General features: G+C 56.1%; 3 protein-coding genes and 1 pseudogene across 12 annotated transcripts in view; 2 read left to right on the top strand and 2 right to left on the bottom strand.

Annotated features, from left to right (window-relative positions):
* Positions 1–701: 701 nt before the first annotated feature.
* Positions 702–27,166, bottom strand: part of LOC149913991 (uncharacterized) — a 112,013-nt gene continuing 85,548 nt past the window's right edge. Inside the window, exons 1-5 of one of the 8 annotated variants that reach the window (XM_090127985.1) lie at positions 6,290–6,730; positions 3,107–3,181; positions 2,536–2,622; positions 2,227–2,292; positions 702–2,128 (exon numbers count right to left, since the gene is read on the bottom strand). In XM_090127985.1, coding sequence (XP_089984111.1) covers positions 936–2,128; positions 2,227–2,292; positions 2,536–2,622; positions 3,107–3,113 — 1,353 coding nt within the window. In that variant the 5' untranslated portion in view covers positions 3,114–3,181; positions 6,290–6,730 and the 3' untranslated portion in view covers positions 702–935. The other 7 variants (XM_090127984.1, XM_090127987.1, XM_090127988.1 and 4 more) reach the window with 7 other exon arrangements.
* Positions 8,553–15,408, bottom strand: LOC149914000 (uncharacterized). Its single transcript, XM_090128064.1, has 5 exons — positions 15,391–15,408; positions 13,377–13,958; positions 12,229–12,366; positions 11,939–12,090; positions 8,553–9,185 (listed from the first exon to the last, which is right to left on the bottom strand). Exons 1-4 carry the CDS (start codon positions 15,406–15,408, stop codon positions 11,980–11,982), a joined length of 849 nt encoding a protein of 282 aa, XP_089984190.1. The 3' UTR covers positions 8,553–9,185; positions 11,939–11,979.
* On the top strand, positions 15,461–16,593 carry LOC149913999 (olfactory receptor 6F1-like; annotated as a pseudogene).
* LOC149913998 (antigen WC1.1-like) lies at positions 17,807–26,239 on the top strand. 3 transcript variants are annotated; one of them, XM_090127973.1, is made up of 15 exons: positions 17,807–18,067; positions 19,506–19,865; positions 20,715–21,029; positions 21,235–21,543; positions 21,763–22,068; positions 22,221–22,538; positions 22,615–22,929; positions 23,142–23,456; positions 23,577–23,633; positions 23,705–24,019; positions 24,190–24,225; positions 24,461–24,598; positions 24,764–24,859; positions 25,055–25,207; positions 25,420–26,239. In XM_090127973.1, exons 2-15 carry the CDS (start codon positions 19,799–19,801, stop codon positions 25,533–25,535), a joined length of 2,856 nt encoding a protein of 951 aa, XP_089984099.1. In that variant the 5' UTR covers positions 17,807–18,067; positions 19,506–19,798; the 3' UTR covers positions 25,536–26,239. The 3 variants fall into 3 exon arrangements, with proteins under 3 accessions (XP_089984099.1, XP_089984098.1, XP_089984100.1); XM_090127972.1 differs by lacking the exon at positions 17,807–18,067 and having other exon boundaries at positions 18,709–19,865; XM_090127974.1 differs by lacking the exons at positions 17,807–18,067; positions 21,763–22,068 and having other exon boundaries at positions 18,709–19,865.

Genomic DNA, 27,166 nt, shown 5'->3' with positions numbered 1-27,166 from the left:
CGGTCATGGATCTTAGGATCTCGGGTGAACCGTGGTTCACATTTCTAATCAGTACAGGAATGCTAATGTGATTATGACCACAGCCAACACACGACAAAAACAGTCCCAGCAAGGGACAGACAGAAAGCCTAACTAGAAAGACGGTGCACCAAACCCCGATGCCTGTTGTGTGCCTGGACCTCTCTTGGGTGCCATGTCACACTCGGTGCTCCCCCTCTGCCTTTCCGCATGGCTGCGCTTCAGAGGAAGGCCACTGGCATCAGCTTCTGACAGAAAGAAAACAAGGAAGACATGAAGAGCATCTCCTTGGAGGAAGAGTTCAGCACAGTCAGCCACAAACTTCTGGTCCTCAAGCGTAGTTTCTTCAATTGGCCTTTCCGCTGCTATATATTCCCTCCATGGGAAATGCCCCTGCCGGAGTCTCTTCTGGCACAGTGAGCCAGGGCAATTCCCCTCCATCCGCCCGTGCCTGCTGCCCATCCCCACAGCAATGCATGGTACTGGGCAGCACAGGCGAGCTGTGTGAAACACCCTCTGCATCCTGCTGCACAAAGGAGTGCAGGGAGAGAGGAACGCTGGGGCTGGTGGTGGCAGCTGAGGGACACGGCCATCTGTGGTGCCCCATCCTGCCCCAGAGGCGGGTATGGGGAGCAGGGGGGCTGTGACACAGCACAAATGACTGCAGGCAGAGGGACACAGCAAAGGGAGCACAAAGCTTTTAATAACGTAACATAGAAAACAAGGAGTAACAGTAAGGACGATAACCCTAAAATTCCCATCCCACAAGAGTTCATTGCCAGATGACGTCCCATCCCACTGCCACGATGACTCCGGAGGACAGCTTGGTTCTGGAAAGGAGGGATGGGGCCGCTGGCGGTGCCTCTGGAACGCTGCCACTGCTGCCTGGTGCTGTGGGGCCGGCGAGGAGCGCAGGGTTACGGGTAGCCATACTGGTCGGCTATGGCCATGTCTATCTCCCGCTGCACCAGGAACTGCACGGGGCCGATCTTCATCTGCTGGGCCGCCCGCTGCCGCTCCTCCTGGGCCAGCTTCTTCATGCGCTCCCGCTCGGGCCGCTGCTCGGCTGTGATGGGCAGCGACTCCTCCATCACTATGGGTACCGCACTGCCGCCCGCCCGTGGCCCCACGCAGGGCACAAAGTCCCCGGGGCGCTGCGGCCGAGGCTGCTGCTGGTGCAGCACTGCTGGTGGTGGTGGTGGTGGTGGTGGTGATGGTGGGTCCCTCCGCAGCGGTGAGCTCCTCTGCGGGGATGGGCGCAGGCAGCTCGGCGCCGTCTTCTCGGCAGTGCCCCCCTCTTGCCCCGTGCTGCCTGGAGATGCCGGCGCTGCCTGGTCTGTGCCGCTGTGCTGGGGCCGGAGGGCAGCAGGGCCGGTGCTGGCTGAGGGTTGGGGCTGCACGGAGGGTGGCTGGCGCGCCGGGCCCACCACAGTCACCCTCTGCCCCAGCGGGTGCACGACCTGGATGGATTTACACAAGTGCACGCGCAGCTCACTGGCAGTGCCCGCTTGCCCGCTGCTGCTGGCTCCTGCGCTGGCCCCAGACAGCTCCGCTTGGCACGGGCCTTTGCGGCCTTTTCTCTCTGTTCTTTCCCTGCGCGGCGGCAGCTTCCTTTTCTTGGCTGGAGCGCTGGTGGTGGGCTGCTCCTGCTGGGAGCTCTCCCGTTTCTGGGGGGTGCCGGCAGGCGCAGGGCGCTTGGCCCGCTTGGTGCTGCCCCTCTTCTTCTTTTCTGCCACCCGGCTGGGGACAGAGCCCGGTGACGGGGGCGAGTGAGCCTCACCCACCTGCGGCTCCCTTTGCTGCACCTCCTCGGTGGGCTGTGCGCTTTGGGCTGAGGGAGGCGTGGTGACAGCCAAGGCGGTCGGCTGTGGACTGAGCCGGGCACTCGCAGGTGCCGTGATGGGGCGCAGCTGCGACAACCCACAGTGCAGCTCAGGCAGGAACCCGGGGGATGGTGGGAGCCCCCAGAAGGGGTCGGCGGGCGTCCCGGAGGCAGCCTGTGTGCTGAGCTCTCTGCTGTCCCTGGGGTTGTCAGGGAGCTCAGCCATGAAGCATCCTGGGGCAGGGCTGCTGGGGTTCTCATGGGGGACCTCAACAGCTCTTGCCACGTCTGAAAATGCAAGAACATCCCCAACAATGGCGATGATAGCCTTCCCACACCCGCTCTGCGCAAACACGCACCTGCAGCTCTGCAGCCCCCAAACTCACCATCGATCCAAGACAGCAAACCCTGGATGTCCGTGATGTCCTCCGGCACATCTGAGCTGGTCGCCACTGCAGGGAAAAGCAAAAAAATCCCAAAGAGTGAATGCCAGCTCTCCCGGACCATGTTCACAGAACGGGATCTAGGACGAACATCGGCTTCCCATTATAAATCAGGACAGGAAAGGTAACTGTAAATCCCAGGGATTAAGACCCCAAGCAACACGCAATGAGAACAGTCCCAGGAAAGAACAGGCAGAAAGCCTAACGAGAAAGACAGTGCACCAAACCCCGATGCCTGTTGTGTGTCCGCACCTCTCTTGGGTGCTGTGCCACACTCCGTGCTCCTGCCCTGGCTTTCCACCTGGCTGCGCTTCAGAGGAAGGCCACTTGCATCAGCTTCTGACAGCAAAGAGACAAGACAGACATGAAGAGCATCTCTTTGGAGGAAGATTGGAGCACTGCCAACCACAAACTTCTGGTCTTCAAGAGCAGTTTTGTCAGTTGGCCATTCTGCTGCTGCAGCCTTGTGCCACTTCTGCAGTCAGCACAGAACTGCAGTGTCCTTTCCTCTCTCCTCCATCACACACAGCCCTGCACGCAGCCCTGTTTAGAGGCAGGTACCCACACCGCAGCTCACAAGAGCTTCTTCCCTGCGGAGGCTTTCCGTTTCCCCCCTTGCCCCGCACCATTCCACAGATGCACTGGTTTTGTCCCTACAACAACAGACCGTATGTTGATTTCACAGACACCAGCAGGCAGAGAAGTATTGTCCAGTAAGACCACGTCTCCCCCAAAAACAGAAAGATGCTACTTTGATAGCCCAAACACAAACTGACACAAACTCTTCTCACTGCCCCTTCCTGCACTCCAAACGGATGCTTACTTGACATCGCCTACAGCACTGCAACTGCAGTCTTCAGCTGCCTTGATTCCTGAGTTCTCCTTTTGGACAGGAACCCTACACAAAGTATGAACAAGTGAAAAATCATGAGGAAGAAGCGTTTTCCCAGCTTTCTTCTGCCATGCAATGTAGCCTCTGGAGGAGGGCAATGCTTGGACATCAGCTGGCTGCAACAGCTGCCCATCACTAGCTCCAGCTTGTGTCTGACTGCCATGGCTTCTGTCAGCAAGTGCCCCCAGGTCCCCTTTTCCCCCACAGCTGTGCTGATCGTCCACGGCCACAGCTGAGCAGCTGGCTCTCTGCCGTGACTGCAGCGTGGTTTGGGGAAACACCTGCTGGGTATGGCACACCAAGCAATCCATGGAGCAGTGAGCCACAAGTTGCACTCTATGGAGCCTGCGCTCTGCTTCCTTGGAAAGGTCTGACACGAAGGTGGGGGCTCGGCAGCAGTTTTCCAGGGGAGGAATGACGTTTCATCATCCTCACCGAATCGTGGGATGGAATCTCAACAAGAGCCCATTTCCTGTGGGTACAGCCAGAAGGGCACTGTGTGAGCTGGGAAATCCTCCCCAGCCCAGCTTTTCTGCTGAGACACCTCCCGGCAACCAGCCAGCACCCAACCCAGCTCACCTGGTCAGCCTGCTCAGCCTGAGCTGTGCCCAGCTCACACACACGCCGCAGCGGTGCTTCCAGTGGGCTCTCACAGGGTGATCTCTCTCAAGAAAAGCACAGAGCTCAGTCTCCGCGTGCAGCACGCTCACGAGAGCACCAGCTCTGCTCACCAGCTGTGGCACAAACGCTCCCAGCCTGGCAACGACTGTGACCTCAGCGAGTGCCCGCATCACTTCTGTGCTTTCATCACAGGCAAAGGGAGTGGTCACCTCCTAGACCCACATTTTAGGAAACCAACACCAGGGCCGCCCAGTGGGCTGAATGGGGGTAATTGAAGGGGGGTTAATTGAAGTAAAGCAACAGAGAAGTGAAGATGACTCTTGTGCCGCCCAGTAAAAACTCAGTATGGCCTCGTAGTGGTCAGTGGAGTCCCAGAGGAACTAGTGGGAACTGGGAGGAGTGCACAGCAGTATGGACCAGAAAAGTCCAGTATGGCTAAGTAAAAACCAGCGAGGACCAGTATGGCCTCAGAGTGGTCAGTGGAGTCCTATAGCAATCAGTAGAAACCAACAGGAAGGCACATCTGTGTGCCCCAGGGCCGGTGCCGGCCTCTGCCTCTGGCTTTGGGCCCCAGGGCTGGTGCTGGGCTCTCTGGCTGGAGCTTCAGACTTCAGGGCCGGCACCAGCCTCTCAGGCTGTGGCTTCAGGCCCGAAGCTGGTGCTGGCTTCTTGTGTTGTGGCTTCAGGTTTAGGCCCAGGACTCGTGCCAGCCTCTCTGGCTGGGGCTGGGCTTTAAGGGAGGGAATGGCCTCAAGTTGCACCAGGGCAGATTCAGGCTGGACGTTAGGAAATATTACTGCTGCAACAGAGTGGTCGGGTGCTGGAATGGGCTGCACTGGGAGTGGTGGAGTCACCAACCCTGGAGGTGTTCAAGGAACATTGAGACGTTGTGTTGAGGGACGCGGATTAGTGAGAGCTATTAGTGATTTCAACCTGGTGATTGTGTGATTGTGTGATTCTGGATGGGGGATTCAGGGAGTACGCTGGGGGGGAGAGGGAGGAAGGAGGGGAGGAGGAGCATCAGAATGGGGGACTAGGAGGGGTGGGTCGGGGGAAGGGGAGGAGGAAAGGCACCCTGGGGGTCAGAATGGGGAATGGGGAGGGAACTGAGAAGGGGGCAGTGAGGTGGGGGGTGGAGGAGGACTGCAGGGATGAGAATGGGGGAACTGGAGTTGGGAGGGTGTTCCAGTAGTCAGATGGGAAGGGGACCACAGAGGAGGGTGTGACCCTGGAGGTCAGAAAGAGGGACTGCGGGGGTTGCGGGCGAACCACTGGGGGGGACACAGAGCACCTCCTGCCACCGAGCTGAGGCCCTGAGGGACACAGAAGCCCCACGGGGCCAAAGCAGAGCAGCACGTGGCCCCTGGCTCCCTTAGCCCCGGTCCCCATCTCGGTGCATCCTCCCCCAGACACCCACATGTAGAAGCTGAGGCAGCATGTACTCCCCCTCTGAAGTACTGTGTCCAGGTCTAGGGCCCTCAATACAAGGAAGGCAGAGAGATGTTGAGAAGGTGCAGAGGAGTGCCACAAAGATGATCAGAATGCTGCAGCACCTCCCCTACAAAGACAGGCTAAGGGAGCTGGGCTTGTTCCACTTGGAGAAAAGAAGGCTGTGGGGTGAGCGAATGGCAGCCTTTCGGGACCTAAAGGGAGCCTACAAACAGGAGGGAAGTCAACTCTTTGAAAGGGTAAAGAACAGCAGGACAAGGGGAAATGGTTTGAAGCTGAGGCAGGGAAGATTTAGCTTGGATGTCAGGGAGAAATTCTTTACTATGAGAGTGGTGAGGTGCTGGAACAGCTGCCCAGAGAGGCTGTGGATGCCCCATCCATCCCTGGAGGTGTTCAAGGCCAGGTTGGATGGGGCCCTGGGCAGCCTGGTCTGGTATGAAATGGGGAGGTTGGTGGCCCTGCCTGTGGTGGGAAGGTGTTAAAGATGATGCTTAGAGTCCATTCCAACCTGGGCCATTCTGTGTGATTCTGTGATTCTATCCTGCTCCTATCAGCGCTCCAGGCCATCCTGCAGGCTGTTGTGCAGAGCGCAGAGCTGCAGAACTCTGCTTCCCGGCCCTGTGCTCTCCAGCACTCTCCTGTGAGTTCCGCCTCTTCCAGGAACCTCCGCTGCTCCCCTGCACACACATCTGTGTGCACATTCGTGTGCAGAACCACACACCCACGTGCAAGGACTTCCCCGCACACATACCTGTGCATTCACACGCACGTGTAAGCACATCCTTGCACAGCCCTGTGTGCACACTCCATCCACGTGCATGCAAATGTGTGCAAAACCACACGGCCTTGTGCAAAGACCTGGATGCACACAACTGTGTTCATGCACACGTGTGCAAATTCACCCCTTTGCACATCAACATGCATGAAGACACGAGCGCAGCGGCAGCCTTGCACACAGCCATGCACGCACACACACATGGAAAAGTAAAAACCCTGGCCATTCTAGGATTCTACAATCTCTGCACACCCTGTATGCACACATACCTGCACTCACTGCTCTGTAACCAAACGCCACTCACATGGCACAGCCAACGTGCAGAGGATGGGAAATGTCAGGAGGAAAGATGCCCCGTTACGCTCCTTCATTCTCCTCTCTTTAATGAAGGCACTGGGGCACAGCTGCAGCCCATCCTGAGATGCGGGTTGCTGCGGGATTCCTCGTTTGGACGCTGCAGGGTTAACCCGGAGACGCAGCCTGAGGGACGCTCCTCATGTGCTCTGCAGATGGAAGTTGTGCCAGGAGCCAAGACAAGACTTTCACAGACAGCGCAGGGATGGCGCTCCTGGGCCGGGCGGTGACTGCAGAGCAGTGCCCACTGCCCTGGGATCTGCAGCACTGCACAAGGGCTCAGGGTGCAGCACTGCAGCACCGCTCACTGAGGACGCTGGGCTCAGCACCAGAGCCCTGGGTGAGCTATGGGGGTCCTGGGATGGTGATGGGGGTCCTGTCAGGGACTGTGGGAGTCTGTGAGATCCCAAGGGTGAGCCGAGGGGGTAAGGGAGGACAGCAGGAAAAAATAGCTGGGTTCTGGGGGAGCCCAGAGCAGGGACAGGGGGTGTTGATGGAGACTGTGGGTCTCTGTGAGGTCCTCGGCTGGCTGTGGGGGAGGTGCACCAGGTCTGAGGAGGTCCTTGAGGAGCTATGGGGCTCTGTGGTGGGGGGGGGGGGGGGGATACAGGCACCTGGGATGGATATGGCAACACAACCTGCAGGAGCAGAATGCTGCTCTGGTGAAAACAAGATGACGGCTGCAGGTGGGACACTGGGATATGGGAAGGTCTAGGGACAGTGGGGGTGCAGGAGAATGCGGGGAGTGGTTGGAGTTAGAAGGGGGTTGGGGGGGGGTGTGGGGTGCTGTTGGAGTGGTTTTATTTCTTCCTGAGAGGGAACCGGGGGTCCCTGTGGCCCAAAGGTGAGGCCCTGAGCCACGACCCCACCGGAGCCATAACCCAAGATGACCACATAACCCTGTATGTGCGTGATCCCATGGCTGCACGTGAGCCACAGCCCTGTGTGAACCATACCCCCACACGACCCTGGGACTCCCTGACCCTGCCTGCCCCCATCATGCTGTGACCTGACACCGTGTGACCTCATCTGGAGAAACAGCAAAGCGGATGCGTGGCATAGACTGTGAGCCTGCAGTCCCCAGCCAAGAGGGAACAGGAGAGCAGGGACTGCCACGGGAGGAGAGCAACAGGAGCAGAAGGAGCTCAGTGAGCAGCTGCGCCTTTTGTCCCTCACCACGAGGAGGGAGAGTGCAGTCATGCCATAGCAACAACAGATGAGCTTTGCTGCTGCACCGAGCTGTGCCAGGTGGAACAGCAGTGATGAGAGCGTTCCTCGCACTCCCCATGGGCACTGGAGGGATCTGCTGGGATGGGGAGAAGCCCTACAAACTTGTGGGACGGCTAAAGGACACCTATGGGAGGACCCCAAAGGAGCACTTTGGAGCAGCTATGGAGCAGAGCCACACCTGGGAGCTGCCTTTAGCCAACACACCGCTGGGGGTGGAACTGCTGCTGGCCACAGGCCGTGGGCAGTGATGGGGCTGTTCTGGGATGCTCTAGGATGGCTCTGGGGCTGCTATGGGGCAGCTATGGGACACAGCCACAGCTCAGTGGGGTTGATGTTCCCCCACACGGAGCTGGCGGTGAATCTGCTCTGATCATGGAACCTCTTCCCATAGCCCCCCACCGCCCCCTGGACGCCCATCTTGCCCAGCAAGATGGGGGAGAGCTGGGGGTCAGCAGATGTTATAGGCAGCTGATCTACAGCGACCCCAGAGCCACCCTAGAGTGTCCCCTGAACGACACAAGAACAGACCCATCACTGTCCACAGCCCCATCTGGGATTATGATGCCCATAGGGTTATGGGTCATGTGGAGCCTTGGGGTCACGCCAAGTTATGTGGGGTTATGGGGTCATATGGGGTTTTGGATCAGGACCCCACCTTTGGGCCACAGGGAACCCCAATCCCCTCTCAGGAAGGAATCAATAAATACATTCCAACACCTCCCCACATCCCCCATTCTCACCCAAACCCCTCCCCACGTGCCCCCAGACCCCCTACATCCCCATGCCAACCCACGTCCCCACAGCCACAAGTCCCACCTTTACCTCACACGTTGCCTTCTCCTGCACAGCACTCTGCTCCCGCTGCCTGTGGCCCACATCCCCAGTGCCCCCACATCACTTTCACCCACATCTGTGTTGTGTAGGTGCTGCTCCAGCTCCAGATTCCTCTCCTGCTGCAGCCACCCCTGCCCCAGTACTATTTGGTTGTTTGGGTGCTGGAGGGAGAAGGGGGTGAGGAGGGGCCCCAGGTGGGCTACTGGGGTCCTGGAATAGTGACGGGGCTCCTGTCAGGGACCTGTGGGTTCTCTGAGGTTGCTAAGGAGCCCTAGAGGTGGTAAGGGAGATCTGAGGGAGGAAATAGTGGTGTTCAGTTGGGGTCTAGTGGGGGATATGGGGTGCTGCTGGGGACTATGGAGGTCTGTGAGGTTTTGGGCCAGCTATGGTAGAGAAGTACCAGGTCTGAGGAGGTCATTAAGGGGCAATGGGGTTCTGTGGTGGGCTGTAGGGTGGCTACTGGGGTCTTGCAGGGAAGGTATTGAGGGAGGTATCGGTGCTCTGAGGGAATTATGGGTGGGCTGTAATGGAAAGGTAATGGGTTACCTTGGGGAAAGCAAGGGGCAGCCAGGGGGATGGAAGGGACACGCACTGGATTGCAAGGGAATCCAGCTGAGGCAAGGGGACAGCTAGGGGAAGAACTGGGGAACGTCCCAGGAACTGAGTTCTTTCCAATCCACATCTTCTGCTTCCTGACGTAGCTGCAAAACTGCCAGAGGAGCTGCAGTACCGCTGCCCGTCTCCTGCCTGTGTCAGAAAGAGCTGCACGTTAGCGGGCTGCAATTGCCATTAAAAAGCCAACTCCATAATATATATATATATAAATATATATATATACATATTAAGCGTGATGCAGTGATGTGGAATATTGAAAATCAAATAAGCAAAAACCAAAACCATGACATTCCACCCCTTATTCTACATCACTACATCACGCTTTATATATATATATATATATATATATACACACATATACAAACAAACAAAATGATTACAAATGCATCACACGCACACGTCTATATACATATACATGGAATTACTGTCTGCACTCCCCCAGCATCAAATTTCCTTGTGGTACACATTGAACATCCCCATTTTCCTGCATTACCCACCAAGTGGATCCAGGTCCCTGGGCAAAAACAGTACCGCGGAGGTTTGCCCTTTCCAGAAGCTGGAAGAACCCAAACTGCTTTTCCCAACATGCTCTTTACATGTACAACAGGGACCTTATCACAATTGATAGATCCTCTGGTATTGACTAACCAGGGGGCTTCTGCCAAATGTTTCTCCCAATGCTTAAATGTTCCGCCACCCATTGCTTTCAGCATTGTTTTTAACAACCCATTGTATCGTTCGATTTTACCAGAGGCTGGTGCATGGTAGGGAATATGGTAAATCCACTCAATGCCATGATCTTTGGCCCAAGTATTTACAAGAGAATTTTTGAAATGAGTCCCATTATCTGACTCAATTCTTTCTGGGGTGCCATGTCGCCACAGGACTTGTTTCTCAAGACCTAATATGGTATTTCGGGCGGTAGCATGGGGTACCTATAGGTATATATACCTATAGGTATGAAACCTATGTTTCAAGCCACCCAGTGGTCGCCTCTACCATGGTAAGCACATAACACTTACCACTGCGGGATCGTGGCAAGGTGATAGAATCAACCTGCCATGCCTCCCCATATTTATTCATTTGCCATCGCCCTTCCTCCCAGAGTGGTTTCATCTTCTTGGCTTGTTTGATTATAGCACATGTTTCACAGTCATGAATAACCTGTGCAATAGCATCCACAGTTAAGTCCACCCCTCGGTCTCTAGCCCACTTATATGTTGCATCTCTCCCCTGATGGCCCGAGGTCTCATGAGCCCACTGAGCTAGAAAAAATTCACCCTTGTTCTGCCAGTCCAGGTCTATCTGAGCCACCTCAATTTTGGCAGCTCGGTCCACCTGGTGGTTATTTTGCTGTTCTTCAGTAGCCCGTCTCTTGGGCACATGAGCATCTACATGGCGCACCTTCACGGCCATATTCTTTATTTGGGCAGCAATATCTTTCCACAGTTCAGCAGCCCAAATAGGTTTACCCCTTCTTTGCCAGTTATTTTGCTCCCACTGCTGTAACCACCCCCACAAAGCATTTGCCACCATCCACGAGTCAGTGTAAAGATAAAGCATTGGCCACCTCTCCCCTTCAGCCACATCCAAGGCCAGTTGGACAGCCTTTACCTCTGCAAATTGGCTTGATTCTCCTTTCCCTTCAGTGGCCTCTGCAACTTGTCGTGTGGGGCTCCACACAGCAGATTTCCATCTGCGATGCTTTCCCACAATACGACACGATCCATCAGCGAACAGGGCATACTTTCTTTCATTTTCTGGTAATTCGTTGTATGGTGGGGCCTCTTTAGCTCGTGATACTTCTTCTGCTGGTGTTCCAAACTTTTTACCTTCAGGCCAGTCCATGATGACCTCTAGGATTCCTGGACAGCTGAGGTTCCCCATCCGCGCTTGTTGCGTAATCAACGCAATCCACTTACTCCAAGTGGCATCAGTTGCGTGATGGGTAGGGGGAACCTTTCCTTTAAACATCCAGTTCAGCACTGGTAGTCGAGGTGCCAGAAGGAGCTGTGTTTCAGTACCGACCACTTCAGAAGCAGCCCGAACCCCCTCATACGCGGCTAAGGTCTCCTTTTCAGTTGGCGTGTAGCCCTCTTCCGACCCCCTGTAGGCCCGACTCCAGAATCCCAGGGGTCGGCCTCGGGTCTCTCCTGAGGCTCTCTGCCACAAACTCCAAGTGGGACCTTTCTCTCCAGCAGCAGTGTAGAGGATGTTCTTTGTATCCTGCCCTGTCCGTACTGGCCCTAAGGCCACGGCACGGGCTATCTCCTGTTTAATCTGTTCAAAAGCCTGCTGCTGCTCAGGGCCCCATGTAAACTCATTCTTCATTCGCGTCACATGATAAAGGGGGCTTACAATGAAGCTATAGTTTGGAACATGCATTCTCCAAAAGCCCACTACACCCAAAAAAGATTGTGTCTCTTTCTTACTAGTGGGTGGAGACATAGTGGTGATTTTGTTGATCACATCTGTTGGGATGTGACGACGGCCATCTTGCCACTTTATACCTAGGAACTGAATCTCCTGAGCAGGTCCTTTCACTCTGCTCCGCTTAACAGCAAAACCAGCACGCAGAAGAATCTGGATTATTCGCTCTCCTTTTGTGAAGACTTCTTCTGCTGTATCGCCCCACACAACGACATCATCAATGTACTGCAAGTGCTCAGGGGCACTGCCCTGTTCTAATGCAGTTTGGATCAACCCGTGGCAAATGGTTGGGCTGTGTTTCCACCCCTGGGGCAAACCCCTGGAGGGGGAACCAAGACGCATGGAGGTCTGACATCTTTGTACAGAACCACAGCCACAAACTCTGAGAACTACAAACACAGGGAAATTCTGCATGCACGCAGATCAAATGGCATTACAGATCAACACCACTTTACCTCCTCCGCACCAACAGGCTCTGCAGTGCCCCAAACGTCTGTCAGTGGCAGTCTGTGAGGAACGGCCCTGCAGAACACGCAGAGTCACACAGGCTCTCCTCCTCCTGCCCAGCTGCTGCTGCTGCAGGCAGTGCTTTCCTTGCCTCCTCAGCCTACAGCCAGCAGACAACATCAGCGGATGCCTGGTGCTCACATACAAGCAGAAGTGCTGGTGGAAAACCACCGCAAAGCACAGACCGAGTCGCTGGTACCTTGCAGTGAGGAAAGGCTGAGATGCACAACGTCCTCACCTGCTTGCTTGGTGCAAGTGGAGGTTCAGCAGCAGCTCCACTCGTGATTAAGGCCTCCAGAAACCTTCTTCTTTCTTCTTGATCAGGAGACTGCAAAGCGAAACCTTCTCCAAAGTCATTATTAAACAATATCTCTACCTGAAGCCCAAGGAGAAAACACGTTTCATATTTAAGACCACAGAACATATTCTATTCCAATACAACTTCAATTGTAATTTAAATTTCATGACTAGCATTTCACCCACCCTGCTACGGAAGGGGGAAAGGGAGGGGGCAAAGGAAGGGGGAAAAGATAGGGAGAGTCTTTTAGCCCCACATCTGCTTATAGCCCACCCTATAGCCCCGTATCACCCTATGACCCCCACAGTCCCTTATAGATCCAGATTTCCCATACACACTCTATAGCCCCATTTCTCCCTATATCCACCAATAGCTTCCCACAGCCACCCTATATCTGCCCACAGCCCCCCTCACAACACAACCCTTATAGCACAACATCCCTCTCTGTAGCCCCCCCACCCCCTATTGTCCCAGACCCTCCCACAGCCCACCACAACCCCTCATAACTCTATAACCCCCTATAACACCCCCCGATTGCCCCATATCTCCCTATATCCCTCCACAACCCCCTATAGCTCCCCAATAGAATTGTATAGCTCCCTACAGCCCCCATACCCCCCCAGATCCCAAAAGCCCCACAGCCTCCGATTGCCCCCTACAGCCCTAAAACCTTCCCTACAGCCCCCCCAGCCCCACATCGGCCCTATACCTCCACAGCCCCCCACAATCCCCTGTATTACCCCCACAGCCCCCTCTTCTTCCATATCCTCTTATTCCCCTTCTATAGTCCCCCACAGCTTTCTATAGCCCCATATCCCCCCAGAGCCCCCGACAGCCCCCATCATCCCCTCTATTCCCCTCACAACTACCTGTTTCCTCATAGCCCCCACTATCCCCCCAGAGCCCACTGTTACCCCGTATCCTCCAATATCCACCCCTACAGACCCCCCATAGCCCCCCATATCCCCACATCACCCTATACCCCCCCTGTAGCCCCACATCCCCCCATTTCCCCCCATATCCCCCACCTCCCCTAACCTCCCACATCCCCAAGTTTCTCCCCCCCGCCCCCCGGACCCACAGCCCACCTCAGCCCCGGGGGCACCGGGAGCAGCGCTGGAGGGCTCGGGGGGGCACGGCCCGGACGCGGGCAGCAGCGCTGCGGCGGTGGGGGCCCCGAGTCCTTCAGCCGTCCCAAATCCCCGCATCCCGCGGCGGACGGGAGGGGAGCGGAGGGGAGCGGAGGGCGGGGCGGCTCGGGCCGCGCACGGTTCCTCTCCCCGGCCCCGGCCCGGAGCCGTTCTCCCGCACACCTCCGGCGCCGCTGTCCTCAGCACCGCTCCCGTCGTGCCGCGGTTCCGGCTCGGTGCTGCCCGGAAAGCTCCGGCGCGCAGCGGCTGCAGCGGCGGTGCCGCGCGGGGCTGCCCAGGCTGCGGGACCGGCGTCGTCTGAGGGGAGAGCCGGCTGCCAACGGCCGCTCCCGCGCGCTGCGCCTCGGCCAATCGGAGCCGGCGGCGCTGCCGCTGACCAATGAGAGGCGCGAAAGGGCCGGAACTGCCGCTCACCGATCGGAGACCGGAGGCGGGCCGGAGCCGCCGCTGACCAATGAGAGGACGAGGGGCCGGAAGTGCCCGTGACCAATGAGAGGCCGGGGGCGGGCCGGAGCGGCGCTGGGGGAAGAGGGGGCTGGGGGTGCGCCCTGTTGCTCTAGGGATGGGATTTGGGATCGGGATCGGGGTTAGGGATGTGGGATTGGGATGAGGGATTGGGATGAGGGATTGGGAATGAGATTTGGAACTGGGGTTGGGATGTGGGATATAGGGTGTGGGGTTGGGACGTGGGGTTGGGGTGTCGGATGTGGGATTGGAATTGAGATGTGGGATTGGGATGTGGGGTGTGGGGATATGGATGTGGGATGGATACGGAATGGGATATCGGGAAATGGGGCATAGATGGGATGGGCTCTGGATATGGGATGGACCTGGAATGGATATGGGATCGTAGAATCGTAGAATCATAGAATGGCTCAGGTTGGAAAGGAGCTTCAAGATCATCGAGTCCAACCACAGCCTGACCATCCTACCCTAACTAACAGCCCTGCGCTAAATCACGTCCCTGAGCACCGCATCCATGAGGTTTTGAAACACAGCCGGGGATGCTGACTCAACCACCTCCCTGGGCAGCCCATTCCAGTGCCTGACAGCCTTTTCTGTAAACCAGTTTTCCAACCTGGGTATCCGACCTTTACGTCCTCTTTCACAACTCGAGGCCATTTCCCCTCGTCCCGTCATCTGTCACCAGTGAGAAGAGACCAACCCCGCTCTGCTGCAATCACCTTTCAGCTGCTGGAAGAGAGAATAAGGTCTCCCCTCGGCCTCCTCTTCCCCAGACTCTCTGCTCCAAGCAGAGATGAGGGTCCAGTTTCCCTTGTACTGCCTGTCACTGTGGTCTGTCACTGCAGGCTTGGACGCCAGCTCAGCTTCTTCCCCTTGCGGGGACGTCAGACAGAGCAGTCGGTCTGCTGATGTCAGTGTACAGCACCAGGCATTCATCTCTTGCTCAGACTCCTCAGCACTGTGCTGCCTGCTGATTTTCTCTTGCAACCTTGACATTTACTCAAACATGTCACGGAGCTGAGCACACTCGCTCTCACAACAACCAGCTCTGCCCTCAGGCCCCAGCAGGGCTGCCAGATTCCTCACAGTCCTCACAGCCGAAGGTCTGAGCAGCACTTCCACTCCTCAGCAGGTCTGTGGAGGGAAGCTGGTGGCCCCTCTGGTCTCGCTTCCCACCTCAGTCCAGCCCTCGTGGCGAGTGGTCACCATATGTGTTTATTCCTGGAAAAGACAAGATGGGCCCCACTGCCCTCCCTGTGCACCTCTGCATGAACTATTGCAGACATTGGCCTGTGCCAGACCAGAGGCAAAGAGTAAGCCAGGGCATCTGAGGTCTTGGCCCCAAGCTGAACTGTCAGTTCAAGCGTGGAGGACAACCTGCTTCTGTACTTCCCATTTTACTTCTGTGCAAGTGCCCACTCTGCCTTGAGACAGAGCCCGAGGGAACAACACAGTCTGTGCAGAAATTGTGCTGCCCTGCTCAAACCCGTATCTCCTCCTCCATCCTTGCATCTTGAGGTGTTCTCTTCTTGGACTCATCTGTTGCACTTCTTTCTATGTCTGGCCATAAACTGAAAGGTAAAGGAGAAGAAGTCAGTCTTGACTGCTATGTTTTAGATCTGCTTCCTTCTCTGAAATGTTTATTTTGATTTTCAGAAGAGAGTAATTTACCAATGACACCAGAGACTTGAGACTTCAGTAATGAGTTTCATCTATTTCTCCGCAGTGCTTCTGAGAATTTGCTTTCCCCAAGCTCGCTCTCCAGTCAATGGAGACAAGAGAAAGAGCCAGCCTATAGATGCCCTGCAAAATAAAGCTTACCCATTTCTACTCTTCTCTCACTCTGCACTGACTGCATGGGAGGAAGTTAACTTGCTCAGCCTGAAGTGTCTGCACAGCAGTACCTTTTGTGAGCCTCCTCCTAGTTTTTCTAACACGGACCATCCTTAAGGACTTTAAGGTGAATTTTATTTCCCCTCAGAAATGTAAGGCGCTTAGATTGGGATGTTTGGTAGAAATAACAATTAGAAACTCTCTGGAAACTACTGCATTTCTGTGCAGAATAGCAGCAGGTGGGAGCGTGTGACAGATCCACTTCCGCAGTGTCTTTGCCTGTGATGTACAGGAGGCCTGCCAGCAAGGGAGAAGACGAGAAGGGAGGATAAAGTCTTCCATCCAGACTGTGAGATCACTGCACTTCTTTTTGCCGGGTTCCTCTCTCAGGAGGATGAACTGGAGTTGGCCACAGGACAAGGAAATGAAACTGCCGTTCCTGAATTCATCCTCGAGGGTTTCTCAGGGCTGAATCAAAGGCTACAGCTATTCCTCTCTCTGGTCCTTCTGCTCATATACCTGGCGACAGTGATGGGGAATACAACCATCATTGTCCTCGTGTGTGTGGATAACCGCCTGCAAATCCCTATGTACTTTTTCACTGGCAATCTGGCATTCCTGGGAATCTGGTTTACCTCCTGCACAAGCATCAAATTGCTGGTGATTCCGAGCTCTGGCAGGAGAACAGTCTCTGTAAGCGGCGGCTTTGCCGTCCTATTTTTGTTTTGCCCTGGGTTGTATGGTGTTGATTCTCCTTGTGCTTATGTCCTTTGAGCACATTTGGAAGCTTCCCTGTTCTCTATTCACAGCCCTCAGAACATGTTTCTTTGGAGACCAACAAAACTGGCTTTACTGAGCACTGTCCTGTACCCGTTCTTAAACCCTTTCATCTACAGCCTTAGAAACAAGCTTGTGGCACTGGTCCTGAAGGATGCCATTGCCCATGCAAGAGCGCAGCTTTTCCCTCAGTCGTGATGCATTTCTGGACAGCAATTTGAATTACCTGCTGTTGTATATAATGCTGCTGGGGGTGTAGGACACACTAGGTAGAGGAGAAGCATTTTTGGATTGCAGAAGAAAACAAGGGGTTAGGAGATGGAAAGTGCTTGTCAAGTATGCATTTATCTGGTACTGCCCTGCACCTGATCTGCAGTTTGTCTTGTCTTCCATTTAACTCCATTCTTCTGTCTTCCATTAACCTCGATTTCTACCTCTTTCCTGAGTGAAGCTCTCTTCTGCATGACGTGTACATGGGAGTGCAGCCATCGGACAGAACAAGGTGGGGACGGAATGAATTTAGGTGTGTGTGTGCCTGGGGTGGTCTGTGCCCACAGCTGGACTGCAGCTATGGCCATGGAGGCTTATAGATCTAGGTGCCCACAACTGGGGCCCAGAGTGGAGCCCTGGGGCAGATCCTGGACAGACTGAGAGTCTGAGCCCAGCTGCTAAAGGTATGAACCCCAGATAGATAGATAGACAGACAAATAAACAGATAGATAGACAGACAGACAGACAACAAATGCCTGTAGCATATATGTATATTCTACATATCTCACTAGCTATTTCTCCATCCTGTTCATCTAGAGAGGAGACTGTGGTAAGGCTGCTGCTGCTGCTAATTCTGTTTGCCTACAGGAATTATTCCATGGTCCTACGGTAAATGGAGCACTGCCTGTTCTGACTTGTAGTTCCCCTCTCTTGAAAGTCTGCAAAAGAAGACAAAGACCTTTGCATAGAGGAAGGGAAGGGGGAGAGTCCGACATCACTGGTAGAGTTCCAGTCAGGAATATGTCCCTCATACCAGACTGCAATTTCGCTTCTTGCCCCTGATCTACCTGCTGACTGCATTTGCAGTGTCTTCACCACCGCATCTCAGATGGTTTCAGAGCAAGCAGATGTGAATGAGAATAAGAACTGAAGCCCTGCAAAAGTAAAATTGGCTTATGCTGCATTAGTCCATTTCAAAAATTCATCCGGAAGTCCCAGAGTGATCTCTGGCATCACTGTGACCAACTTCTGTCCCATGTCCTTCTTCGAGGCACTGGGCAGAGAAGACGGGCTGCCATGGACAGTAAAAGGACCACAATTCCAACAGGGGAATGTCCTGGTAAATTTGGGTGGGAAGCATCAAGATGCTTTGAAGGCAGGGAAAAGGACAGCCTCCTGCTATGAACAGCACTTCCATTCTCATTTTCCCGTGTGCCGGCACTTCAAGGCAGACCCCAGGGGGACAACCCTACACACTTCTGCTGTGGCCTGACCCAAGCCTGGTTCTCTGCATCCTTACCAGCAGAACTGACAAGGAAGCCCTGTTGGCAACACACTGACAGGTGGGAGTTCCTTTAGTTCCTGCCCGTCTATGCACCTCATATCCAGAAGGTACCCCTATCTCTGCTGGGGCTTATAAGCCCCCCACCAGTTTCATGGCAAAACCAAACACCGGGGTCACTTCCTGAGGCCAAACCTGAGGCCAAGCCCTGTTAAGGAAATCCAGGAGAGGCTGGGTCCTCTATTGTTTTACATTCACCAGTAACAGGGATGAAAGGATAGAGTGCCTGCTCTGTCCAGAAAAGCCCAGAAATTCATTGATTTATAAGGACAAGTGGAGTGTGAGAATGTTAATTTCAGGAGAGCTGTCTGATTGAAGTCTTCAGATTGGCAGATTGGATGAGGCCCTGGGCAGCCTGGTTAGCATTAAATGGGGAGGTTGGTGGCCCTGCATGTGGCAGGGGGTTGGAGATTTGTGATCCTTGGGGTCCCTTCCAACCCTGGCCACTCTGTGATTCTGTGATTCAGAAGTGGCACGATAAGGAAAAACCAGTAAGTAAATACGATGGAACGTCGATCTGAATTCATGAACACGAAGACAGCTCCATATCCTTTGGTCATTAGTGCAGGACATACACAAGAGTGTCTGTCAAACAGTCGGCATAATTCTTGCCAGTGATTAATGCCTTCTGGGTCTGGCTGGGATGGATATCCTCTTCCCCACTGCAGCCCACTGCAGCAGTGCTTTGTTTCCTATAGCATCCCTACAGCCCGCGAGCTCTCAGCATAAGCTGTGCCACATCACTGCCGTTACCCCATGGCCATGTGTCTCAGCGCCGTTGGCCGTTGTGGTCAGTGGGATGTCCCAGGGGTCAGGACCCTGCCCCGTGCCCGTGAGGCCGAAGGAGCAGCCCCGCAGCCCTGGCTGGTGCAGCCGTGGTGAAGGTGGCTCGGGGACACCGCAGTGACGTGCCTGGGCACAGAGCCAGGAGGAAACCACCGTCTTCCTGCCTGAGCGCTGTGACACGGGGCTGTGGTTTGTGCACCTGCAGCGGTGGGTGGGCTCCAACTCCCAGTCCTCTGTGAGGAATAACGGCCCCTGGTGACACGCTGAGTGCTGGGGACGCTTCTGAGCCCCTAGACTCAGTCTGCAGATCCTAGTCTGCTGCCAGGGCAGGACCTGTCCCAGCTCCAGCTCCTTCTGGGGACCCGACACGGGGCCCACCGTGGAAGAATGGCTGAGCCAGCACTTCCAATATGGGAGCCCAAGGACCTTTCCCAGCTGCTGCTCCTGGTACAGCAGGTCTGCAGCAGGCCCAGGGGCTGTTCCCCTGCCTTACGGACACAGCCCTGGTGCAGTCCCAACCCTGCGGTTCCTGCAGCGTGGGGCCAGCTGGACATTCCCATCTTGGTCTGTTGGGCATTCCCGGCACAAGAGATGCTCAGCGCTCCTGCAGAGTGCAAGTGGTGAGATGGTGATAGAGCCACGTCCTCCTACAGCCAACGCGGTGATTCCCGTCACAGCGACATGACACCCACAGCAGAGCCGTCCCTCATATATGGTCATGAAGAGCTCTGGAGAAGTTCATTGGAGGGCTGGGCTGCCTTGGAGGGGAGACAACTTCTGAGAAGGTCTAAAAAGGAGACTGCTGCTTTGATTGGCTTCTTCTGCATCTGCGTCATCAGCTGCAGAGATATATTGCTCTCCTGCTGTCATTGTCCCCAAAGCCCCCGGGAGCTGCGGCAGGGAGTTGGGCGCTGCAGGGCTGTGCCAGCAGGACGGGAGGCTCAGGATGGGGACAGAAGGACTCCTATGCCCTCGGGTGCTGTGGCTCCTCCTCTGGCTGCAGCCGTGCAGAGGTAAGTGCCAGCTGCCTTGACCAGCAGTCCAAGCTGACCTAGGGCCAGTGAGCGTCACCGAGATCCCTCTGGGAAGGAGATTTCTTTCTAAGAACCACTGAAACAAGGGCAGTTTAAGTTCTTTACAGAGAGAGTGGTGAGATGCTGGAACAGATGCCCAGAGAGGCTGTGGATCCCCGTCCATCCCTGGAGGTGTTCGAGGCCAGGCTGGATGGGGCCCTGGGCAGCCTGGTCTGGTATGAAATGTGGAGGACGGTGGCCCTGCATGTGGCAGGGGGTTGGCGATTCGTGATCCTTGAGGTCCCTTCCAGCCCTGGCCATTCTGTGATTCTGTGATTCTCTGATTCTGTGAATCTGTGGCAGAAGTTGCTGAAGTACATGGATCCTTTGCTTTGTTCTGTGTCTCTCCGGGTGGATGAGTGTATCATAATTTTCCAGGACTACTGAATTTATGGCAGCCCTGGTTATATGCCTGGTTATATTTCCAGACAATGAAGCATCCTTCTGTGACCCCTTGCTCACCAGCACAGTGCTCTTGCTGTGCTGGTGGCCCAGCTGGTAACGGTGGCACACAGAAATCCCCAGAGCACAGCCAGACTCCTCAGGGTCATCCCTGGGGACCCTGGTCAAGAAGGGTCTGATCCACTGGGTTGGGGTGATCCTCAGGATCAGCTCGGTGCTTCCTGGGAACATGGAAAGCCCTGAGGATGGTAGTGAGTCTGGAGATGTAGAGACAGGCAGTGGGAAGTCTCCCACCCCAAATCTTGTGACTGTGCCAGCCTGAGGGTCTAGGATCCCCCAGTTTGGGGCCTGGGCCTCTCCTGACAGATCCTGTGTTGATGTTTGAAGGGGCAGCAGAGGTCAGGCTGGCGGATGGCAGCGGGCACTGCGATGGGAGAGTGGAGGTGAAACACCAGGAGCAGTGGGGGACCGTGTGTGATTACAACTGGGACAAGGAAGATGCAGCAGTGGTTTGTAAGCAGCTGAGATGTGGGTCAGCAATCAGTGCTACACGGAATGAAAGATTTGTGCTAGGATCTGGCCCCATTTGGATGGCTGATGTCCAGTGTCAAGGCACCGAGTCTGCCCTGTCTGACTGCACACACGATGAAGAGATTGTTCAATACTGCGGACACAGTGAGGATGCTGGAGTTACATGTACAGGTGAGGAACTAGCCATTTGCAACCTCCATGGCCAGATTTGGGGGATCAGTAAATAGATATCATACGTGGCCAGTTGTGCTGCCATTGCTGGTCCCTGGGGAATTGCCATTGGGTCCTGCTTGGTCCCCAGCTGAGGAGGAGGTGAGGAGGGACATGGAATTGCCAGAGGGCTCTGGGACCCCACAGGTGCCTTTGTTCACTCCAGGATTTGTCCGTCTGGTCGGAGGGGACAGCCGCTGCTCAGGACGAGTGGAGATCCATGACGGGGATGGGTGGAAATCTGTCTGTGACTCACGCTTTGGTCCCAAAGCTGCTGATGTGGTCTGCAGAGATCTTCAGTGTGGCGCAGCCCTGCCCGTCCCCAGAGCAAGTCCCTTTGGAGAAGGGACCGGTGCCATCTGGGACAGAGAGCTGCGGTGTGTGGGGAACGAATCCAGCCTCTCCTCCTGCCCCACGGGGACGCCTCAGGACCAGCCCTGCACCCAGACAAGCATTGCTGCTGTCACCTGCACACGTAAGGGCTCAGGGAGGGCTGCTGGACACTGACTGTGTGCCAGGGCCAGGGACGGGGCTGTGCCGGGTGTGAGGACAGGAGAGTGATGTGGTATTCTGCAGCCCTAAGGTAGAGCTGAAGGAAGTGGCGTCGTGTTGTCCCTTTGGCTTCTCCTCCCTGTCCTGAGGGAACCAGAGCACAAACCACCCCCCTCCATCCTCCTCTGTCCTCAATCCACAGGGTTCAGGCTGGTGAATGGCAGCACGGCGTGCGAGGGCAGGGTGGAAGTGGAGGTGCAGGGAACATGGGGCAGCCTTTGTGCCTCCCGCTGGGACCTCTTGGATGCCCACGTTCTCTGTCATCACCTGGGCTGCGGGTTTGCGGTGTCCGTTCCTGGAGGAGGGCATTTTGGGAGAGGAAGTGGCCCGGTGTGGAATGACTGGTTCCACTGTGCAGGGACTGAGAGCAGCCCGGATCAGTGCCCGGTGAGCGCCCTGGGGGCCTCTCCGTGCTCCCATGAGAACGACGCTGCCGTCATTTGCTCAGGTGTGCGTCAGGATAACGCTGCAGGAATTGCGCCTCGTGTGCCACACGGCCACCTCCAAGTCCCCTGGGGATCCCACGGCATCACCAGGCTGAACCCGTCCCCGGAGCAGTCCTGCAGCGTGCAGGACTTCTGGCATTTCTGCTCTCCCCAGGCCCGCCTCACAGCGCATCTCTAAGGCTGGTGGGTGGAGGGAGCCGGTGCGACGGGCGCGTGGAGATGTTGCAGCGCGGGACGTGGGGCAGAGTCCTGGATGATCAGTGGGACATGGAGGACGCGAGCGTGGTGTGCTGGCAGCTGCGCTGCGAGGAGGCAGAGGCAGCCTACACTGTGCCGAGGGCCGAGCGAGGGACGGGCCCCGTGGGGCTGCGTGGGGTGCGGTGTGCAGGCCACGAGGCCGGCCTGAGCCTCTGCAACATCTCCCTGCCTGAGGCCGCGGGCATCATGGAGGACGTGGGGGCCGTGTGCCGGGGTGAGCAGCGCGTCCTCTGGATGCGGGATCGGGTGCGCGGCCGGCCTCTGACAGCCCGGGCTTCCCCCCACTGCAGGGAGCCGCCAGGTCCGGCTGGTGGACGGGGCTGGGCGATGTGCAGGGAGAGTGGAGATCTACTACCGGGGGCAGTGGGGCACGGTCTGCGACGATGCCTGGGACACGGCCGACGCCAACGTGGTTTGCCGCCAGCTGAGCTGCGGATGGGCCGTGGAGGCGGCCGGCTCGGCTCACTTTGGGGAGGGCTCCGGGCACATCTGGCTGGATGGCGTCAACTGCTCTGGGGCCGAATCTGCTCTCTGGAACTGCTCTGCTGAGGCCTGGGGACAGCACGACTGCGGGCACAAGGAGGATGCGGGAGTCGTCTGCTCAGGTCTGTGCTGGGAGCCCAGGACAGGGAGGCGGCCGGGGGGCTGAGGCCACCAAAGGCCGCTTCCCGAGCCCGGCCTGGGGACACCCCATCCACCGGTGCGGCTGGGGGCAGTGGGGAGCACGGCCAGCCTAACACTGAGCAGGGAGCACAGGGGGCTTCCTCTCTCCAGCCCCCAACCAGCGACTTCCCCCTGGGGCCTTTCCTCCTGCCAGAATTCATGGCCCTGAGGCTGGAGAACAGCGATGGCTGCTCCGGGCGCCTGCAAGTTTCCTACAATGGCATGTGGGGGAGCGTTTGCTCCAACTCGATGACTCCCTACACGGCGCCACTGGTGTGCAAGGAGCTGGGCTGCGGGGACACAGGGACCCTGGAAACCAGCATCTACTACAGCAGGGTGAATGGCACCGCGTGGCTGGATCGCGTGCAGTGTGGGGAGAGCAACAGCTCCTTCTGGCAGTGTCCCTCTGATCCCTGGCAGCTGCAGTCCTACGATGATGTGCGAGACAAGGCCAGCATCACCTGCAATGGTAAGTGAGCCACCTGGGCACCAGATCCTGCCCCCCTCACCACGACCAAGGTGTCACGGCGAGGTGCAAGCAGAGGCCCGCCCTGCACAGCTTCCTTCACTGCTACGTTTCCCTCCGCAGGGAGAAAGCCGGAAAGGACGCCGGCAGCTGCGTGCCCCAATTCCACGAGCTGCACAGGTGGGAGCTCCTTCTCCGTGTGACTCCTCACCCAGTCGTGCCGGTGCCATGGGAGGTCACTGCCTCTGCAGACAGGGAGAAGATCCGTGCTGTGGGAGGCAAGGACGGGTGCTCGGGCAGAGTGGAGGTGTGGCACCGTGGCTCCTGGGGAACTGTGTGCGACGACTCGTGGGACATGCAGGACGCCCAGGTGGCATGCAGGCAGCTGGGCTGTGGCCCTGCGCTGTCTGCCCTGGCCGAGGCTGCCTTTGGGGAGGGGACAGGACCCATCTGGCTGGAGCAGGTGGAGTGCAGGGGCACGGAGCCATCTCTGCAGGATTGCTGGGCCCGGACTGCGGGTGGCGGTGCCTGCCAGCATAAGGAAGATGCAGCTGTGAACTGCTCGGGTGAGTAGCTGGGGTTACTCAGGCTCTGCTCACAGCCCAGAGCTAAGCAGAGCTCTGGGCTGTGTTCCAGCCTGGAGGAAAGGATAATCTGGGTGGGACGTGTTGGCTGCATCAGCCACTGGTCTGCCTGGTACCGCAAACCCACCTCTCAGCTCAGCTTTTCTCTGCAGCTGCACCCAGGATGACAGCTTCCCCCCCACAAAGAGGTAACATCTCCTCCCACTGGAGCTGGGTCTCCCCCCGACACAGAACTGGGGCTTCTTACTGGGCATTTCATACCCCAGGAAAAAGCACCAGGCTGGGGGATATATGGGGAGGGCCATCATGTACCCAGTAGGGTGGGAGGTTTCCCATCATCCACCCCCTGCCCCTCTACCCCTTACTGCCCCCAACTCTCACGCACGTGCCTGGTGCTGCTCCTGCCACATTTGTTCCCTGCAGACCCCATCCTGGGCTATGCGACCGTCAGCAGGAGAGTCTCGGTGCCTGTCATCATCTGCATCATCCTGGGGCTCCTTATTTGCCTGCTCCTGGCCCTCCTGGCAAGGCAGATGCAAAGCGCCAGAGCTCGGCGCAGAGGTAGGTCCTGACTCAGCGGTGCGTGGGATGTGCCGTGTCACTCCATTGGCATCCAGCAACAAGCAATAGAGAGAGCCCAGTGGTGGGGGAGTTCATGGTGGAGCGAGGGGAGAAGTGGCAGAAGGAGGCTGGGGAAGCACAGCAGGGTCTCGTCTCTGTCCCCAGACTCCAGGAGATCTGGGGAGCCCTTCTCTGAAGCCGTCTATGAGGAGATCGAGTACAGCCCAGTCAGGGAGAAGAAAATGAGATACAGTTTCTCAGGTGGGTGCAGGTCCCTGCAGGAACACATTTGACAACACTTTTTTCCAGCCCCAGCCCACAGCTCACACCACAGCACGTGCTGCGCCTCTTTCCAGGCTCCTATTTGGAGTGCTCCCTGACCAAACTGCAGCCCTACCTCGGGAAATGTGAGGAGGAGGATCTTATCACTGTTATCTGCTCCCCTCTCTCTTACAGACATCCCTGTTGTGCCCGGTGATTCCCCAGTAGAGGGCTATGATGATGCTGGGGAGGTTTCTGACCCTGGAGAGCATCCTGTCCCAGGGCAGGGAGACTGGCAAGAGCCTGGGGCACAGGAGGAGGGAGAGGGACCCAGGGATGCTGCCAGAGGTGAGAAGGAAATGCAGTGCTGCAGCTTGCTGGGTGCCATCCCTGGTGCAGTAATGAGAGCCACACCTCGTGGGTTGAGGAACTTTCCTCGGGAGGTTTCATGGGGAGAAAGGGACTGGGAGAACGGGCTGAATGTCCCACCGAGGAGACAAGTGATGGACCACCCAGGAGGAGCACCCCATGGGGCAAACAGTTGTCTTTGCTGCTGGCAGGAGAGAGTCTGCACTCCTGGAGAAGTGCCGGAGCCCCTGAAGCTGATGGAGACACCTCACCTCTGTCCCTTGCGAGCACGGGCTATGATGATGCTGATGAGATGTCTCTCTCATAACCCCACTGGACACAAAGGCTGTGACACCAGAGCACTGGGATGCCTGAGCTCTGGGACAAGAGACTCTGTCCCTGCCATGAAGTTGGGTGTAGACACAAAGGAGAGGTCAGTGCCGCTGGGAGAGCCGTGAGTGCCAGGAGCTCTTTTCACAGGGGCATCAGAAACAGCCAAGCAATTCCTCGAAGTTTTATCCCTCTGCTTTTATGCTGTGCATCCGTATTGGTTCCTATTAAAAGCCCGTGAGAACTTTGACCCAGAGCTTTTGCTTCCCTGCCCATATTTTGGGACATCTCTCTGAGGCTGACTGGATAAGCAGAGCACAAGGGCACAGTGTTGGGCTGGGGCACTTCTTGGGGACAGTGGGCTTGGGCTCAGGGCCATGGTGCCTGGGAAGTATTCCTGCTGAATCTACTCCAACCAGGGCAGCCAATGTGACCCTCTGCAAAGTCCCACGATGCTCCCCAGTAGGAGGGACTGACTGCTGCTGCCTTGGAGCCTGTGGACTCCAAGCACTTCAAGAATGGGAAGATCTTTCCTTCTAGATTGTTGGAAGCAGAGGACAGAGGGACGGAAATCATCCCCACAAGATGTGGGCTGCGGCCCTAGGTCATGGCAAAGCCCCTGGCCAGCAGAAGGGCCCCACTCCAGTTCTTCTACCAGGTATGCCAGACAGTGGGGTGAATAAAAAAACAAATCACCCAAATGGAAAAAAATGAGCTATAGATATAGGAAGGTCTAAAAACAGTATAGCTTTATGTAAGGTAGAGTACTCCATTTTATGCTGATGAACCAGAAGAAGTAATCCATGGAAGGCTAGATGACTAACTACTTCATACCACAGGCCTCTCTCAAGAAGTCTATCATGAGGGTGGGTTCATTCATCTAAGCAGGTGTCAGCGGTTTACGGGCTGGTTCGGCCCGGTTCCATGACCAGCGGGGCAGAGGGATCCGCAGATCTGCGCCTCCAGAAAAAGGGAACAGGGGACCCCAAAATAATTAAAAACAGCGGCAACAATCTGAGGAGAAACAAAGTAATTTACTAAATATAGTATCGGAATGCAAGATAACACACTATAATACAGTATAATTAAAATTGAAGCTAATAAATCAAATATAATGAGAGAGAGAATGTCCGAAAGGTGGGTAGGCTTCACCACAACGCGGAGAGCTGAGGTGAGATGCGCAGTCCAGTTGAGCAGCAGGGAGAAAAGGGAGGAGAGCTGATGAAAAGCAGGCAAAGAAGAGCGCATCAGGTGACCTTGCCAGGAGTTGTATCTCGAGACTCTCTGTGACCGCAAAGTCCCCTGGGGAATGCAGTTCTTCTTCTCTTCCAGGCAGGTACCCAGAGCTTGAGCACCAACAGTTAAACTCCCAGTGCCCCACATGATGTTATGATGTGGAATACCGAAAACCAAAAATCACAAAACCATGATATTCCACCCCTTATTCTACATCACTACATCATGCTTAACATACACAAACAAAATATAATTACCAAACACTAAACACGCACACACAAACCTATATATCTACATGGAATTACTGACTGCACTCCCCCAGCATCAAATTCCCTTGTGGTACACATTGAACATCCCCGTTTTTCTGCATCACCCACCAAGTGGATCCAGGTC

This window comes from Phasianus colchicus, chromosome 32 (genome assembly GCF_987193195.1).
Source record: "Phasianus colchicus chromosome 32, bPhaCol1.hap1.1, whole genome shotgun sequence".
NCBI classification, from domain to species: Eukaryota; Metazoa; Chordata; class Aves; order Galliformes; family Phasianidae; genus Phasianus; species Phasianus colchicus.
The sequence above is the reverse complement of the archived record's forward strand: the minus strand, read 5'-3'. Positions and strand labels throughout refer to the sequence as shown.